The sequence below is a fragment of the Dasypus novemcinctus genome, chromosome 3 (assembly GCF_030445035.2).
Source record: "Dasypus novemcinctus isolate mDasNov1 chromosome 3, mDasNov1.1.hap2, whole genome shotgun sequence".
Classification (NCBI taxonomy): domain Eukaryota; kingdom Metazoa; phylum Chordata; class Mammalia; order Cingulata; family Dasypodidae; genus Dasypus; species Dasypus novemcinctus.
This window is the reverse complement of record NC_080675.1, coordinates 16,959,062-16,978,543: the sequence shown is the minus strand read 5'-3', so window position 1 is coordinate 16,978,543 and position 19,482 is coordinate 16,959,062. Positions and strand designations below refer to the sequence as shown.

The window sequence follows — 19,482 nt, the reverse complement described above, 5'->3', positions numbered from 1 at the left end:
AGAGAGCAGCAGTTTCACCAGAATCAGTGATATGAAAAATAGAGCCAAGAACCAAAGTCGGCATTCTTGATTTTGGCATGTACTTGAAGAGGAGAATAAAACATCAGCACACACTTTTCCTCAAAATGATGACTGCTAGCGAACTCGAGAAAGGGTGTGCCTGGGGTCCTCAGGTCTTAGGCAGGAGGCAGCATGTCGCGAGCCCGGGATAACTGCACTCAGGGACTGCTCTGCCACCTTTCACTCCTTCCATCCTGGCAAGTCCCTGAGCTTGGGAGCCACAGATGCCCGGATTGCAACCTGAGGATCAGAGCACCTGACCTGAGCTTGAGGTTATAATTATTAAACTTACAGTTTTACAGGTGCGGAAACTAAGGCCAGGGAGGTGAAATGAGTTGCCCAAGGGCCTCTGCAGAACTGGTCCTTGAACCTGGTTTTCTGACCTTTGTGGGGGGGGGGGGGTTGGGGTGGGGGGTCGTTTCTATGGAAAATGCTCAAGTCCCTTTGCATAAATGGCCTGGCTTTAACTAATTAGAGGGTTTCTTGAAGATTTTAATGTAACCTGAGTTTCTAAAAACCAAATATTTTTAATGTGTTTGAGGAGTTTGATATCGAAAGGAAACTGGCAGTGAATCTTTATAAATGAAAAAGCTGAATGGGATGACAGTACCCAAACAGGCCTCTTTTCTAACTATAAATTTCTGAAATGCCAGAAATGAAGATGCATCTAGGTGGAGCTAGATTTCAGAGGGAGAAATCAACTCCCTGAAGGTCCATTGGCTCTCAGAAGTAAAAGCTCAAATCATGCAAATCACTGCTCAACACAGATGACATCACCATTTCCCCAAATGCGATCCAGGGATCCCTGATTCCACCATGTGGAAGGAATGATGGAATTAGCTTGGAAACACTGGGTTAAAAAAAAGGGACCATCTTCAATTTTTCTTAAATTGCAATTCTTCTCAGAGGCTTTTATGCTAATATGACCTGTGAATCTCTAAGAGGGAGAGGCTCTGTTTCTCAGAAATATTTGACCAGAGTGATCAGTAGTCTAAGAAACACCCTTTGGGAAAAGTGATAATTCATTAATGACTCAAAAGAATACCACCTAAAGCACTGACCCTACATCCAAGGAATGAGTCTCCCGTAAATTTTGGTATTGTGGTTTTAAGTTTTATAGGTTTATTGAGCTTATTTTAGGAAAATTATTAGAACTGCTTTTCTGTGTAACAATAATGAGTGAACTGAAAAAGAATTTCATTTCAAGATTCAATTGGCTCCTTTCTACCTAAAATTTACAGGCAACCCGCCCTGGGGAGGCTGGGTGCCTCACATGCCCCATCAGGGCCCATGGGGCTCTGTCCAATCCACAGCACCCCCTGACTTGGGCCATTTTCCAGCAATGCCTTCTCCTGTAGTCCTTCCCAGACCAATACTGCCTCCTGGGTATTTAAACCCAAGCTGCGGCTGATGCGTTAGACTCGCACGGGAACGGCACCTGGGGGTGGGGCAGAGTGGGCGAGGAGTGTGGCAAGCAGGAGCCCACACCATCTCAGCATTCCCAACAACCAGCAACAACACACATTCCATGGTGGAGGGAAGTGTGGTTTTGGAGACCCTCAGAAAGGTTAACAGGTAGATTGGTGAGCTACTTACTAACTGAAAAAAGGGAGGGAAAACCATGAAAGTATACTTCTGGAGAGTTGCCTTGGAACAACAAATCAAACCAAAAATTAAAACCAAGAAACAAAACATTTGAAAAATCAAAATTAAGGCTGAAAAAGCAAATAGAGTTCTAATAATCTTCCAACTGTAAGTCTGGCGGCGTGGAATTAGATTTTAAATCCAGAGTGACACATGTTTTTCCACTCACAATGATTTTTTTTTTTTTAAACCAAAGGGAGGCCAACTGGGCATTCCCCTCTCCATGTACCCAGTACATGAAAGCTGGCCAATTAATGTAACGTGCTTTGTTTCCGGGGCAGGAAATTCCAAAGAGAAGGGAAAAATAACCAAACAGCAGGCTTCAGATCTTTCCATGCGTTGGCCCTAATCACGATTCCAACAGTTTGGAGAACTGGGCTAGGTCATACTCCCTACGGAGTCAAAGGGCTGCAGGAAGGAAAGTCATGAAATGTGAGGTTTTTGGTATTTGTCCTAAAGGTAAGAGTTGAGATTTAAAAATCATGACAAATTAATCAGGACATTCTACATTTATCAATAATATAGGGTATGTTCCCCTACATCCCCCAATAAATGCTGTATCTATGGGCAAAAAAGAAAGAAAGAAAGCGATTCTTGGGAGCTTCAGTCTTAGTTAAGACACCTGGGTACTGGCTATGCACTCCCTGAGGATGACTCACAGCTTCACAAAGAATAAACAAGCAAGCCCAGCTGGGGACATCTCATTCACCAAAGCCCAGGGGTGCTCTCATCATTTGAACAGTTTACAAATTATTCTGTTATGAAGTACCTCACCGAAGAGTCAGGACTTCAGTCTTCTAAGGTTTAAAGGAACGCTGGGCTCCTCGGGATGCAACATGAGAATATACTGGTGGGGGGGGGTGGGGAGGTAGGTGGGTTTATTGGACAAATGCGAGAGGGTGGGGCCTATTATTTCCCACTTTAAGAAAATACACTGGGTAAAAGTCAATGTGAAAACCAATTTTTCTGGACAAACCAAAGTTGGCAATTGTCCTAATGCTCTGTATTAGGGGGAAATGTCTATTTTTAAAAGTGCATTAAAAACATCAGCAGTTTTAAAAACATTATCTTCATCTCCCATTTCAGAAATGACTGGCATTGTCATTAAAGCCAAGCTCAGAACACTTCATACGCAGATAAGTAAAGTCAGAGCTTCTTGGTTTGAATGATTTATTTTAGATGATAACCTCATTTCTGCCCTAGGTTTGTCTGGTTTAATACAAAGCTCACCCTAAAGATGAGTCCATTAGAGAAAGTAATTCTTTCCAGAGGCAGTTCCTTTAATGAGCTTTTATTTGGCACATAACTGAGCATTTGGAACAAAGATGAGCCCTTATAAATCACAGATAGAGAGATTAAAATTTTTGGCAGGGCTGGTGATAGAGCGAACATTAAATAAATGAGTGGGGAAAAAACAAGAATGGACTCTTTCGGTGAGAGCCGCATTAAGGTCCCATTTAAGGACTTTACCAACCAGTGTTTCATTTTAATACAGGGATCTTTTTTTTTTATGTTTTTCATTGATAGGTCATGGAACATTCTAAAGTAGACTTTCAAAATTTCCGTATTATTTAAAAGCAAGATTAGACTAAAATAGTGTTCAATTTTCTCGCACAATTTCATGACACAAATCCTATATTTTCCTTTCTTGCTGATGGAAAACAATTTACAGCACTGATTCTCAAAATGTGGTCTATACATTGACTGATTTGAGCGGGAGATGAGGATTGTGGTTAATAACATAAATGCAGGAATGTTCTTTTACTACAAGGTGTTAAGAATATGGAGATACATGGGGAAAATATAACTAATGTAACTTATAGTTAACAACAATAAAAATATTTTACAACTGCAAAAAAAAAGTGGTCTATGGTCCACTGGCATGGAAATGATTAAGGAGACTTTTTTATAAATTCAGATTCCCAGCCCCTACCTCAGGTCTAATGAATTGGAAACTTTGGAGGTAGGGCCCAGAGGATCTGCCTTTTTAAAAACTCCCCTTGTGATTTTAATGTAAAATTTGAGAACCATGTATTTAGTGGGCATATGGACATTATCTTTATAACACTGCCTTGATTATTATACACTGGTTGAATTAAATTAAGTTCTAAATTGAAACCCAGAAATTTACATTTAGGATTAAGTTTTACGCATTTATAATAACTCCAGGAAAGCAGAGAAGCACCCAAGAGCCAGAAGTAATATTCTAGAAATGTGTCCATTTGTTCTGCTCAAAACGAATCTCCTTTACTTTTCAAAGAGGAGGTTGGAACTTGAGCACCAGTATCTGTAATCTCAGGTCTCCAATTGTCCCAATGGCATTTGGGTTTTCAAATGAGTGAGATTTTCTCTCTGCCAAATTTGATAGCGTTTCCTACCCAGCTTATCAGTTAGGAAGATTATCAGAAAATAAAATATCAGGCAAATGAAGCAGGTCTATCAAGAAAGGAAAAACGATGTTTACAGAGAGAGAGTTCCTGGCGGGGACCTGGGTCACTGAATGAATGAGCTGCAGGGGGCCACACAAAGGTGTCAGGTTTGGGATGAGAGTGAAGATGAGAAGATACAAACAGGTGGAGAGGAGATTCGGTTCTTGAAAGAGAAGAGGAGGAGGAGGAGGAATCTGACACTAAAAAAGTGAAAGAGAAAAAAAAAAGGATAAAGGCAAAACAAAAAACCTTTAGAAACACAATGAAAAAAAGATAAACTAACTTTTAATATACTCACATAAGCTGTAAAGAAAATGAGGTCATGTAATAAACAATCATTCTTCTACTTGACAATAGAATACCACTGCTTTTTGGAGAAAATAAATTTGTTGTTTTTTCACTGGTTATTTAATTGTTCTGCAGTGACATCATGGAATAAAAATAACTCAGATTTACCTGGGCACAGATTCAGCAGTATGATCCACTGAAAATAATACATCTTTTCACCTACAACAACCAGGACATTCTAGAACAAATGGTTTGCTTTTCAAATGGAAAGGGTCAGAACCTGACTTTTTACAGATTTGTTTTTTATGTGAAGCACTTACATAAAGCTTACTTGAAAGCTAAGGGTGTTCCTCCAGGGTAACGACAGGCCACAGTCCCAACCTCCTGACAATGCTGTGCTAAGTTTTGGAAGGTGGCCTGTGGCTGGGGGCACTGGTTGGGCATGTTGAAGAGGAAGTCACTGCTGCCACCTTCATGTCTTACAGCTAGAGAGATACGCACTGACGGGGAGACTGCTGCTGCCGCCAATGAAAAAAAATTTCCCAAATAAAATGGACCAAACTTTCAAGGTAAAAGAAATTTTTTGTTTTGGATAGGTATCTGATAATACCTACCAGTGATTAAATATAAATCCCCTTACCCCACATCCTGTTTTGAAGGCAAAAGGAAGAAAAACCTTTTTTTCAACCTCTATTTCAGGAACTACCAACTTATTCCAAAGAAAAGACAATGACTCATAGCTTCAAAGTCAAGATTGTCACTCCACTTGATTCCTCTTTTCTGCTGGCTGGTTCCTATTAGATGACAGAGGTGGAGGGGAGGGGAAGCCAGAGAGGACACCAGAGGGGAAACAGTGTTAATGGGGGCTTTTAATAAAATGTCTACCCTATTAGCCACAGAGGGCTGAGCCAGCCCAGACATTAAAGATGTGGGTTCCTTCTCATGTTATTCCAAAGATCTGCTTATGGACAATTTTGGAGGTGAAACACCATATTTTAGTTAATTAACCACTTCCAAAACCAAGAACATTGAGCCTGGGATGTATAATAATGGTACTGTGGTTCTAGTTTTTAGAGTTTTTATCTGTTAGATATATATATATATATATACACACTAAAGTTTTAACAGGTGAAATATGATATCTGAGAAGAATTTGCCTTAAAAACTCTGGAAATACCAAGTGTGGCGTGGGAGACAGACGAAGCAAGAATATTAATTGTTGAAGCTTGGTGGTGGGTACATGGGGATTCGTTATATTAGTACTGCTAGTTTGGTATATTTGACAATTTTCTATAATAGAGAATAAAAAAGTAAAAATAAAAATAACATAAATTTTGTTCTGGAAGGGAGGGGAATGCAAACCAAGAGGACCTTTGGCCTCACAGGGGAATCTATGTGCATGGTAGATGACTTCTGGGCCTTGGGCCCAGAGTGGGCATGATTGTGTGGATGGGAGGCCCTGTCGCACTGGCCGTGCGTCCATACCGATGTCAACACTGAACAGCTTTGCTCATGTGGCTACCTGTGACCTCTGGAGAAGACTGAGGGAAGCCGCTGAGCACTGGGAGTGGCAAAGACCAGCACTGCTGCCATGCTGCCACCGGCCAGACCACAGCTGATTGCAGAGTCACTTCTGTTTGCTTCAGAACCATTTCTACCTTGACTAAGGTCCTTTTCTCTCTTGCTCTACAACCCAGTTCTTTTCCTAAATGAGCTCTGCTGTGATGGATATTAAAAGTTAGCTGCTCACTTCACTATGATATGAACTGAGAATTGCGGCAAGGGGGAGGGAAATAGTTGGCTTCGTGCTGGATGGATAAGTCCCGAATATAAAATATGTGGGTCATGGAATATTGCATAGCTGTAAAAAAGAATGTGGGATCCTCTATGGACGGGTATGTTGTCACATGACACGAGCCAGGCGCTGAACAGCAGATGCGGTGTGCTATTTTTATATAAGCAGGTATGGGAGGTCATATATATTTATTTGCAGGAAAAAATACTGCAAGGGTAAACAAAAGCCAATAAAAATGGTTACTTTTATGGAGAGACAAGATAGAGGGGGCAGGGATGGAAGCAAAGCTTCTCTGTGCTACCTTCTGAATTACAGTTTTATCTTTTGGATTATGCAAATATATTACCTAGTACCATTAAATCAAAATGAAAAATAAACTAAATCTGTGGGATTGATCACCTGGCAGGCCAATACACGGTGTAGGGATAAGAACCTGCTGTCCACCCTGGGACCGTTTCACTGAGCTGAACCATAAACAATCGGGCTTTGTTAATCAAGATGGAGGCATCCTCCATTCTCACGTGAGACATCCTAATTTTTAGGTCCCTTTCATTTCGATTCTCATTTCAGGATGTTTTACTCTTATTTGCAGTCTATAATTGATGAGGACTCCTAACAGGGCCTTCTGTTTTCTGATCCCCTGGTCTCTTGGTTAGGTATTTGGTCGTGTGTAAAGCAACATGCAATGGCTCTGGGGGGCCTGGGCCAGTGATTTCCATGGATAGGAAAGAAAACAAAAAAATGGTCACTGGTCAGTGCCTGGATGGCTGTGGTTTCCCCCGATAGTTCCAGGAGAGCACGGGCACCAGCGAGTCAGACTCCAACCATGGGGGCTCCCAGGACTGAGTGGGTGCCTGGACTGAGAGAGCATGGATGCCTAAGCACCACTGAGGAGAAGGAAAAGGAGGAGCCAGGCCTGCGCCCCCTGGATGGGACCACTTAGACATGTCTCAGCTGGCATATGAGAGGGTTTAACCTGAAGAGGGAGACTCCTCAGGGCCCCAGGGAAAATGTCCCAAGGGGCAGAGAGGAGAAAGGAAAACAAGGACCTCACTTATTTTCTGTCATGATCTGTTTGCAATGTGATGCGACATTCAAGTCTCAGAATCTCAGGGGAAATTAAGGTCCAAGCCAGCTGGAAGGAAAGAGGGTCTGAATTTAGGATCCCTGTCTCGTAGGAGCCTGGGGAGGTGGCAGAGGGGACAGACGACCCTGGGCAGCCACAGCAGCTCTTCAGAATAAGTCCAAAGGGTTGCTGGTGTCCTAGTGATGTCCAGCTCCTCTTCTCACCCTTGTGTCCAAGCAGAACCTCCCATGGCTCGTCCAGACAGCCTGTCCTTTCCTTTCTGGCAAAGAGGAGGTCAAACAAGTTCCTCTAGCAGGCCTCTGCCAAGTTCCCAGAGGCAGAGCTTGGCTAAGCTATGCCCAGTCAAGATCTCCTCTGGGCTTGCAGTCTGACCCCACCAATGACTGCTGACCAGTCCAGGGCTCTGGCTGTGGCTTAGCCTGCATTTTGAGCAGTGGCTGCAAGCCACATTCACCTGTACTAAGGTGCATTTGTGTATCTCCCAACACCCAGCAATTATTTTGACCTAGGAGCCCCAGGGCCCTGGGATCACTTTTCAAGCTGACCTGAAACGTGGTAAAAGGGATCTAGCACAGGCATGCAGTCTGCAGGTAGCTTGGGCCCGAGCACCTCACCTGGTCCCCAGAGGCCCTGCCCCTCCCATCCCACCTGTGGCAGATTTCCCAGGGCATGGGCTAGGGCTGTGCACGCTTCAGGACTGCTCTCTGGCGCAAGGACAGGAAAAAGACCTGAGGTACTTTGTATGAAGCCAGCCCATAAACCATCAGGCATACCCAGGCAGGGATGGAGGGATCGAGTCCCACACAGGCCCCCTGCTGGGGGCTGGGGGTGGGCAACAGAAGCAGGTTCCACACGATGCTCTAGGGTTCCAAAACTACTTTGAGGCTCAAAGCGGAGTGAATTTCATTATGTGTTGTGGGTCTGTCGAGTCCCCCACATTATCACTGAATGGTTGGTATTATTATTGGTATTGCTTGCTTGGAGTTGTGGAAATCACAGAGGTCTAGTTACTTGCCTGTACTTGGGTCTGTACGAAATACACAAATGATGAGGTACAAACATTTGCTCAGAGCAGTTGCACGCAGGCCTCCATGTGGGGCAGTGGAATTAGGAGTTCAGTGCTCACCTGCCTCCCTAACAGTTCTTCTGGAGGGGTATGTGCGTGTTTATATGTGCAATTGGTGAGGAATCAAAAACTTCAATTTCTGCAAGGTCTGAAATCTAAAAGGAAAGGCAGAAAAAGCAAAGCAGAGGGGAAGCCTGACAGAGGTGGGAACAACCTATTTTTAGGTTCAAATTTTAGCTCCAAGAGCAAGAGGAAACTCAGAAAGATTTCAGAGGGTTGGGCAAGTAATATTGCTTCCCCCATGGTAACAAACGCTTGAAAGACAGTGATAAAAGTGCACCTCGACTGAGCAGGTAACATGTTTGCATAAGGAACGCTTCCAACCCCAGCTGCTCAAGGCCTTCATTCCACATCACTGGGTGCCAGGCCCCCTTCTCTTTGACACCATTCCGTCCCCTCTGGCTTTTTATTCTCACCTGTCTCTGGATCGCTGAAGTCTGGCAAAGTAATTGTATTAAGCTGTCGTCTGTCAGCAATGGTTCTATCTAAGAGGCTGCTCCCACGTCCAGAATCACTGCAAAACACAGCTACAAATGTCAGTCATTTGAAGGGTGGGGAGGGGGAAGGAAACAGAATCAACCGAGCCCGACGACTCCCAAAGGGCAATAATACCTTCAGTGGGTTTCTGAAGCTCTCCAGCACTTTCCACCGTTAAGGAGGCATCCTGCGCGATTCCCTCTGGCATTCAGTAGCACAAGCATGGCTTAAACCACACCCACAAGTCCCTGCCAATTTTAGCTCCTTTGGCATCATCACAAAATGCAAAAATGAAACTTTCAAGCCAGGTTCTCCATCCACCTAACAGGGGAAACTCACTGGCATTCTTTTGCCTCCTAAACACCCCATCTTCAGAGTTGCCTTTATGAACAGACTGCTCTACCCTGTGTCTAAATTGCTGCAAAGGAAAATCACCTGAGGAAAGGGAAAAACTACAGAGACAAGAAAAATATCAGTGGTTGCCAGGGGTTGGGGGAGGGATGACCAGGTGGAGCACAGGGCATTTTTAGGGCGGTGATCCTATTCCATACGGCACTGTAATGGTGGATGCAGGACACCACCGCAGTTGTGAAAAGTGCAAACCCACAGAACTAACTGTAAAGCACAGAGCCAGCCCTAATGGAAACTGGGGACTTTAGTTGATGATAATGTATCAACAGTGGTTCACCAATTTAACAAACATAACACACTAATGCAAGGTGTTAAAAATAGGGGAAACTTTGAGCAGGGGAGGAGGGAGTATATGGGAACCCTTTGTACTATTTACTCAAATTTCTGTAAACATAAAACTGCTCTAAAAAATAAAGTCTACTAGTTTTAAAAAAAATCGCCTGGGGCATTTCTAAAAAAAAGGGCCAAGTAACTTAGAATTTCTGGGGCAGGTAACATTTTTCAAAGCCTCCCAGATTGTTATCACGTACAATCAGATTCAAAGACCCCTGGCCCCTACTTTTCAAAGGGTGATCCAAGTCACGTCATTTGTGTCCCCATACCCCAGACCTTTGAGATAACTCACGTGGCTGAAATTCCTACTTAACGGATGAGGGAAAGGAGGGGCAAGGAGACACAAGTTGGTGGCTGGTGGAGTTGGAACAGCAGCCCTTGCCCCAAGCTCCTATGCTGGGCCATTCAGGGGCCACCCAGGGACTTGGGGAGGACAGGGTGGGTTTGGGCATCAGCCTCCAGATGGGGGCACTCCTCCCAGCCTGTCCCCTGGCCCGTTTTCCTGAATCCCCCACTGGCTCATAGAAAAGAGGCCACTCATTTAGGCAACATCATGTGGAGATCACGTCAAGCCAAACTGCGTATGAAACATGGCTAAAGGACTGACACTCAAACAGACTCTTTTTGGATTTTAAGAAGCTTGTAAGCAAAAGCAATTGCATATTTTCTTTTTTGCTTCTATAATGAGATTCTATCAAATCAGCTCCAAAAAGAATCATGTCTACTTCTTGAGGTCTAAACGTTTAATGCTTTTCTTTGAATCCTTTTTATCTGTGGGCTCTAAGCATGATATTTTTTTGTTAAGAAGTTCAAATTCTACAATAAAAGGACACAGTTTCCTTTCTCTATGCAGCTGTTGCTAAAAGTGGGACAAATGAGATTTGGTATGAAACTTAATATGGTTTACAGGCTGCAATTTCCACGTCCAGTGATGTAGTTAGAGAAATTCACAGGAAACAGAAGGAAACTTGCTTCAGTACAGATTGTCAGCCTATACTTATTACATCATCCGATAGATGTTTTTTGGAAGCTGCTCTATTAATTATTTCCACAACTGAGAACAATAACTGTTTCTGAGCACAAGACAACATGAAAGTACATGCAAAATCTCATTAAGCACATTACTGACTGGATATTTCTAGCACTTGTCTGTTCATTTATCCATTCTTTACATACATATTACAAAGAATTACTTTTTCAATGTTAATATTGCAATGGATTTTTACTTAGGAGATTTTCAGAATACTTTTATCTCAAAATACAGGGAAATTTTTCATCACCTTGGGGATTTCAGGAGACACAGCAAGGCAATGGCCCTGCAAGGAAGGATCTGCCTGGGCTTTCATGGACCAAATCTCAGCCAGTGGGTCAAAAATGTTTGCTTCAGCCACAGTCCTGCAGGCTTCCCATCTCACCAAGTTTCAGAGCACAGAGTTGACTGCCATGGGCGAGACTTTGGGAAGGACCTGGAAACTGGCATCCTGGAAACCAGGGAGGTGCCTGGGCTCTTATTCTCCATCTGTCACTAATGAGCAGGTCACGTGGCTAATCCTCGTGGCAACTTAGCTCCCTCACTCCAGCCAGTCTATCTAATGCCTGGCAGTTGCCTCCCTCTCCTTGGACACTGTAGCTTGGGCAGTGATGGGCCATCACACCCATCTCTCCTTACAGCCCAGTTACCTCACCTCTTCTCTGCCTAGTCCTCAGGCTTCCAGGAGCACGTCCCAGGGAGAAGGAAGGAAGAGAAGGAACGGCTTTCTTTGTCAATGGTACTGGCAGAAGGATTAGGGAGAAGAAACTAGAAGGAATCCCAAATCCATGAACTGTAGCCATCACATATCCAGGAATTTTCTGTTCCTCATTAGGACTGCAAATTCAGAGTAAACCGTAATGATAAAGTTGTACTGGAAATTGGACTGTTCTTTTGGGAAACCTCATCTTCCCAAGCCACACAGACATTGGAAATAAGAGGCCAGGTGGTGGTAGGCCAGGAGTCAGAACCCTGGAGCTTCTGTTGCAGGTTTACCCCTTGCTGGCCCCTGGAATAGTGCCTGGCACACAATAAATACTGGATGAACCAAGGTGCCCTGAATAGGAAACCAGAACTAGGAAAGTAAGTCATGGGCTGGTGGGAGAGAGACCTCATTTTCTCCAGATATCTTAGGCCTTGATTGCAAGAGTCAAGACAAGATCCTAATCTCTGAGCCTCAATTTTCTCATTAGTAAAATGAGTATGAAATAACATAACATTGCCTGCCTCAAGGGGCTGCTCCGAAGATGAAATGAGAGAACACTTGGTAAAAAGAAAAACTCGATGAATATGCTGGTATCCATTACTATGAAACAAAGTCTCCACTTCCATCTGAGGCTGGAACAATGGGTAACTTCCTTGTTTTGACTTTGAAACGCTATTCGTTAGTAAGTGCTTAAAATAAGATTTAGGAAGCTGTCGACTCATGGCTAAATGAAGGAAAGGTCCAAGTGGCAGTGACAGGAGGGGAAAGAAGCGGTGAGTGATAAAAATAAAAATAAAGGAAAAGAAGTGGATTGTCGACTCAGGCAGCATGCTGTGGTGGGGATAGCTTTGGGCTTGAATTATAGTCCTACCACTTATTCAACTGGGAAAACCTAGGCAAGTGCTTTAGCCTCCCGGAGCTTCAATTTTATTTTCTATAAAATGGAAATACAACTATCTTGCCAGGCTACCTGGCAAGGCTGATGTGGGAATGAAGATAATATAAAAATTGCCTAGCATAGTGCTGGCAAAGAGAAGCTTCATAAATGTGGCCATTATTGTCCCTGGCTGAAATGCTGTGACATTCGGTCCAGGGAGGCTACTGGCACCTTCTGGTGAGGCTCTGTCAGAATTCACACTATCCGGGATGGCCAGTTGGCTGATGGCTAGTCAACAGGCACAAGAAGTGAGAGAGCTTCATACTTGACCAAGAGAAAGAACACAAACATAGTCAGATTTCCATTCTAAATGCAAGCAGAACTGTAGGGGAATAAAACCAGACTTCTGAAATGACAAACCACCTCCCCAGTGTATACTGGTGAGAATGTTGCCCACCATTTTCCTCACAGCAAGAGATGCGTTCTCAGCTGCAGGTAGAATGCTATTTGTTAGTTTTCTAACCTTAGTCCAGTGATGAACTTATACTGGGAATTTCCTTCAAGCAAAAATAAAGGGGAGGGAATGAGTTGCTGAGGACGTGAGGCTTTTCCGTGACTGTCCCGCCCCCCCCCCCCCACTTCCTTTCTGCCTCCTCATCTTACCACCCTGGAGGCCTCTGCCTCAGTCCAGGAGCCTGGATTTGGGAGGTGGTGAGCGAGAGTGGGAAAGCCTGGACAGATGGGGCAACTAAGCCCACGCAGAAACACGGGCGCCCCAGCCAGGAGGTGAGGGCAAACCTACGCCAGGACGACCCAAAACCGCTTCCTACAAAAACGCTTCCTGCTCAGTTCTTATTTTTATTTTTTTAAGAACAGATACTGCTCACACCTTCTTCATAGGATTCTACGTTTTCATAAAACCCTGTGTGACCTGACTGCAGCACAGGCGGATGGGCCCCCAGCTGCCCTCCTCTGGAGAACTGCAAAGTGGCCTTGTCATGGCATGGCCCTTCCTTCATACTTTATTCTATTGCCAGGGTCACTTCTTACGAGCATATGGGAAGGATGCCTACATTTGCACAATGGGAAGGGCTACAGGAGAAGCATTTATTTATATCCTTGAGAGAATTAGTTTAAAAAAAAAAACCAACAAGCAGGAAGCTCGTTAATAAGGGGCTGCTCCATCCACCACCCTCCCTCGAGGCTTGCTGGAGTAGCTGGGGGGAGCAGTTCTGAGCAACCAATCATTCCCTCACCCCCAACCACCACGCTCCCAGCCTCCGTGCCTGGAGCCAGGGCTCCTCCCTGCTCTGGCCCTGAAAGATACTTCAGGAAACGGAGGAAGTATGGACACAGCCCAGGCATTTGGTTAAGTATTTTAAAAAAGCTTTCCAATTCTGCTATTTTTTCCTCCTCGCATTCAATATTCTTGGTTGCTAAGTGGGAGGAAATGTGGGGAGGTGGGAGAGGTGTGGAGAACGGAGGGAAAATTGGCACCACAAAAGCTGATGGATTTATTTTCTCAATTCTAAAGGGGGTACAGGCAAGGGAGTGTGCTCCAGTACCGAGGCAGCCAGCTTGGGGTGGAACTCCTTCAACTGGGCTATGTAGAGAAGACTCTTCCCCAAGACCTGCTGCTTCTAATAGGACAGAAGTGGGGGTTCTGGGGGGAAGATACATATGGGCAGTTTCTATTTTTCCTCACAGACTTAGAAAATGGATTTTTAAAAAAATTAAAATGATCTTTATTTTCAGAACATACCCGTGAGAGAGAAGAGGCTAGTCTCGTGAGGCCCATTTCACCAAACAGGAAGATGGGAGCACGAGACAGCAAGTGACTTGCCCCCGGCGGGTTAAGGGCAGCTCTGAGCCTGCACGGGCCTGGCCAGGGGGCTGACTTTCTGCTCCGGGCTCCCGGGCTCTGCCCTTTAACAGGGCCCTGATTTGGGATACTTTTTTGTAAAACAAAAACTCACAGGGAGCTCCATATCCACTTTGCGACTCCCCTGGTGTCCACCCCACCTTCCACAACCTGGCCTGCAGGCTGCAGACCCCTGTCCAGCCCATGAGCCCACCTCCTCCTGGGCTGAGCTTCCTCAAGCCTCCATGGCAGCAGCTTGGGACGACAGGACGGTGGCACCCTTGGGACACAGTCACACTTTGAGCTGTACATTGTTGGGCTCCTCACTCAAGAGCAGGACACGGGCTATCCACACACCTGGTTGTGAACTTGAAAAACACTCTGAGCGTGTTAGCAGTCAAGTGAATTCACCTGAATCATCAGGCCCTATCTTATTAAACGTATTCCTTCACAGGGCAGGGCACACTTAGTAATCCAAATGCACAAAAGCAAAAATTGTCCGAGACCTGGAAGTAGCCAAAATAGATGATCGGTGTCTTGCAGTGGAATGCTGTGTGTTAACTAGTGGACCTCCCGGGAAGTTCTGATTCTATGGGGTGTGCACTTCTGGCTGACTTTCTACTGACCAGGCTATTTCACACTGGGGCAGAAGGTAACCTATTGAAAACTATTCATAATGCAAATTAATTTTGTCTGATAGAGGGACAATTGATTTCCACCATGCAGAAAAGATAACTCCAAACAATACATTTCATTGCCCTATAGGAGATGAATTTGTGTGTGTGTGTATGTGTAGCTTTGCAAACCAATAACGCATTCCTGCCAATATCTATCATCATTTTTCAAGTTCTTCTTGAAGGGGTCTGAACATTTTACTGAAGTAAATAAAATCTTTGATATGTATTTATTTTATATTTGTAGGAGTCATGATTTAAATTTTTAAAAAATTATATGTTATCATGCCAGTTATATGTTATCATGCCCCTCTCCTTAGGAGGATCAGCCTCCTGCTGTGTAGGCAGGTTGTTGAAATACTGCTGAAGAAGCCCACTTGAAACATGCAGCTGACCAGTCTGTCCATAAGCCATCAGAAAGGTAAGGAGACTCTTCAGAGGAATTAGGTAAATTAGGAATCAGGCAGGGAGAAATGAGATAGAGATCAGTTGTGAATCAAGCCTTGTGGATCACCATGGCAACAAAAGCAAAAGAAACTCACTATCTGGAGGCTTCATCGGCCACCGGGAGAAAATCCTCTTTAAAAATGGAGGATATCCCACGGCTATCATCTGCCCCTCATGGAGTCCTGAGGTGCACAGGGCGGCAGAGCTCCTGCCTGCTAAGGGCCAGCCAGAGGTGGCACAGACAGCTGGGCCCCATGCAAAAACCTCACAAAACAGGCATTGCTCCTCTCTTACCTGGGATTGGTTAGGTTGTAGCAAGATTTCCATATTTGTAGCATGTGCTTACAGGTGAGGAGAGCCTCATCCGGGCCCCGGCAGAGTGACTCCAACTTCACTTTGGAAAACAGTAGTCTATGGTAGGGAGACAAAGAGAGAAAACACACAGCTCAAGCCAGAGTCCTGACCAAACCCAAACAAAGCTGTGGGCTTAGACCTGGCAGCTACTGTACTCATTCAGGAAGAGGTGTCCAAACGCTCGCTCCAAGGGAAAAAGGATTCCAGAACTTGCAGCTCAATATATGGCTTTGCATAAATCTTACCACCAAGGCAAAGACAAGTACAACATGACTATTTGTGGTCAGGTTAAAAGCATCAGAGTAGCTAATTTTATTAAGAACATAGGAATTTTATTAAGAATGTGATTTTCAGAAGAAAACGACTTTATTTTGAGAATTCAAAAATCCATTAAAAGTGAATCTTGCTTTATTTACAGAATTACACAATATAAATAACTACAAGTAACTTTCTTATGTGAAGGTGAACAAATTTGGCCAACTTTGCAAACCCTGACTTGAAGGTGAATTAAAAAAATGCGGCATCTGGCGAGGTCCTCTCCCATTCCCCAGCGCTGCTATTTAGGGGCTCGGATGTCACCAAATCACTCCATAATCTTTTCCCTTCGTTTTCACTCTCTGAGCACTAAGGTTAGAACCTTCTCTCTTTCTTGGCCCCTCAGAGTTACACCATTCCCAAATTCCGTGTCTCTAGGCCATGTCTACAGACATCAGCTCTACTGGGCCCCCAGCTCATCACCACTATCCTAGCGAAGGCTCTGGTGTAAGTGTGGATACCTTTTTGATAGGCTGCCTGTCCTCCAACGTGCCTGACTTTAAGAAATCTTATTACAAAGATCTCCAAAAATGATTTTCATTTTCAGCTCAAGAAACTACAGTGATTCTTCACTGTCTCTAAGAAGTCTAGTATTTCACCCACACGGCTCTGTGCCTCATATCCTATTGGCCGTTTTACTCCTCTTGGTACAATTCATTGGCCAAACACCGTGTTTCTTTCGTAGCTCTGTGACTCCATATGCCATGTCCCCAAGAGGGTGCTGGGGCTCTCAGTGGGCGAGGCTGCCGCTTCCTTTAGCCTGGTTTGCAGGGATGACGGGATGATGGGCCAGGTAATGGGATGGATGCTGTCCCAGATGTACAGACAGGTGGGCATAAAGAGTGAGACCAGAAGTGAGAACAGGACTTGGATTCTGCCCAGAAACATCTCAGGAAGATGTAGAACACCTTCTGAAGCCTTGCTAGGGCTGCCTACGAGGGTTTTAAGGAGCCAGAAGCAGACTCGTGATGATGTCCCCCAAGTCCAGAATGTGCTGGGAGTACTTTTCCACCAAAAACTCCCACTAAACTCGGGTCACCCAGGAGACAGGGTATTGAGGAAGGAGCAGCTGCCAAATGGCCCTGTCAGCACCTGGAGGAGCCCTATCTGGAGGCCCTCCAGGATGAGAGGTGGTTGCCAAGCAATTGTGGCCAGGGGAGACCCCACCTAGGACGATGCGGAGCCCAGGGAGGCCACACAGTTGCTGCACATGGGGATGCAGTCTCTGGGAGGCACACAGAGTTCCTCTGGCTTAGCCGGGCTTGGAGCTTGACTGCCCAGGGAGGGTAAGGGTAGTGGGTGGGAGGAGATTTCCCTGCATGGCAGGCAGCAGTGTGGTTCTAACAGCAATTACCCATGATCCCTTTAACTGTATCCAAAGCACAAAATGCTAGAGCTCATCTCTAAGCCTCAGCTTGGGGGCACAGTTTTGTGCAAGGCTTTTTGGCTGGAAAAAGAACTTCTAATTAACATGAAATAACAGCTTTCAAACACTTGACTCAGGATATGGAGTTGAAAAGGTGTGGGCTGGATTTAAGAGCACCAGACAGGAAGAACAATAGTGGAACTGCTGAGCACAAATGATGGAAAAGGCACCTGGAAGTGAAGCAAGAGGAAGAGCATGGCAGAGAGGCTGGCAGAGAAAGGGAGCTGGAAGCAGAGCAGGGGAGAAGCCAGAGGCCTCTCGGCCTGGGCAGGGATTTCCCATACAACTGCAGGTAGCCAGGGAAGGCTAACTCTGATATGCTTTTGGATGCGTGAGCAGGAGAAGGAGGAGCTGCCTCAAAGAAGCTGTGCTCCTTTCAACCATTCCTCCAACTTCAACTTGTTTATAAGGCAGAAAACAATACTGAAAACAGAACAAGTGATACTTGTCTGCTCACACATTTCAAGATTGTTCGAAAACATCTGGCAGGGTGTATGTTACATTAGCAGAGAAATGAAGGGTACACAAACAATGATTAGCATCAATTTGTGGCAGTTGATGTCCAAAGATAGGAGAGATTCAATCTACTGAAGAAACCCTGGAGGGGAAAAAAAAAAAAGACTCGGGCCAAACTAGCATTCAATATATTTCGATATGACTGTCAGCCTCATAAAGAGGGCAAAAGAGACTGGCAGGTCAGGACAGTTTGCTGACCACATCACCCAAGTCCAGCCAGGAGTTAAGTAAGATGTTTCATCAGAAGTTACATGCTAGGGAAATGGTCTATTTTCATTCCTTACACATGGCTCAAAGTTCATTAACCTAATTTTTAAGAAAGATATATTTTGTTCAGAGACTTATTGAAAATTGCAAGAAATTAATGAAGAATAGAGGATACAAGAATCTTGCCACATAAGAGCTTTGCCAACCTGACTACATTGCTGATAGCCAGGCTTCCATTTCACCCACAGGGTAAGGTCCAAATTTAGCATGGCAGACAATGCCTTCCATGACCTGGCTTCTGCCCACACGCTCAGCCGGGGCCTGTCTGCTGCCCGGCACATCCACCTGCCACTGCAGCCAGGCACACCTTCCTTCCTTCTCCTTCATGCCTCTGGGTCTTTGGACATGCCCTTCCCTCTGTTTGGAAGGCCTTTTCCAATCATTTCCACCTTGTAAGCACCCGCTCACCCATCAAGATTCAAGTCGAATAGCACCCCTTTACTGAACCTAGCCTGAAATACCAGGAGCTAAGCCTCCCCAAGGGAAATGCAATCACAAACAGGACAAGGACTCACAACTGTGTAGCAACAAGTGACAAGCCAGGAAGTGCAGGAGTAATGAAAGCAGAAGCTGTCAGACATTTTAGATACTTAATCACTGATTCTTACCACATCCCTGCAAGTTAGGTTGAGAGTTACGTTCACACCAAGTTCACACCACTAGTGCCTGGTAGAACAAATATTTAAACCCAAATCTATCTGATTCCAAAGCACTGAACATGAAACAGAGAAGAACTGAAATGTATTTGGACTATCCTACCTCACCAATGAAGATACATATACATCTTCATTATGGATAAATACAATTTTCTAATCCATTGCCAAATATTAAAAGCCTAAAATGTGCAAAAGCTGTGTTAGATGGTGTGTGGACTACAAGGTGGTATAAGATATGGCCCTTTGACCTCAAAGTACTTACAGTCCAATTGGGAGAAGAGACCTAATCGCCAGTATTAAGTGGGATTTCTGGTTTGGGACAGACTCTGGCTCTGAAACTTAGGCTGGGCTGTAGGAGAGCAGGTATGTGAGCTGCTGAGGTATTGCTCCTAGGATATTTCATAGATTATTCTTCTAAAAATTTGCCTGTGCTTTTTTGTGTTGCCTCTTTCACCCAAAAGTCTGGTACATATAAAATTCTAGTCATTTGAAGGATCCAGTTAATCGATGTTTTACTTTCCACTAGAAATAATATTTCACCTTATTTGGGGGATTTTTTGTTTTTTAAAGAATTCTAAGATAACTCTTAAAACAAGAAATACATTTGGCTTAGCGTAGAGCTTAGAAGGCAGATACTACTGCTCTGGTGAAGTTCATGACTTTTCATTGCTCGCCTTATGGGATGCACCCGTCACCATTCCTT

The 19,482-nt window shown here is 44.6% G+C and overlaps 1 protein-coding gene across 7 annotated transcripts in view; it reads right to left on the bottom strand.

Moving 5' to 3' along the window:
* The window catches only part of TTC7B (tetratricopeptide repeat domain 7B), a 304,943-nt gene that overhangs the window by 60,086 nt on the left and 225,375 nt on the right, over positions 1 to 19,482 (bottom strand). For 4 of the 7 annotated variants that reach the window (XM_058292458.1, XM_058292477.2, XM_058292470.2 and 1 more), the window contains 4 exons: positions 15,540 to 15,656; positions 8,846 to 8,943; positions 4,169 to 4,333; positions 1,657 to 1,707 (listed from right to left, as the gene is read on the bottom strand). In XM_058292458.1, coding sequence (XP_058148441.1) covers positions 1,657 to 1,707; positions 4,169 to 4,333; positions 8,846 to 8,943; positions 15,540 to 15,656 — 431 coding nt within the window. The remainder of the gene's footprint in view (positions 1 to 1,656; positions 1,708 to 4,168; positions 4,334 to 8,845; positions 8,944 to 15,539; positions 15,657 to 19,482) is intronic. The other 3 variants (XM_058292482.1, XM_058292493.1, XM_058292461.2) reach the window with 2 other exon arrangements.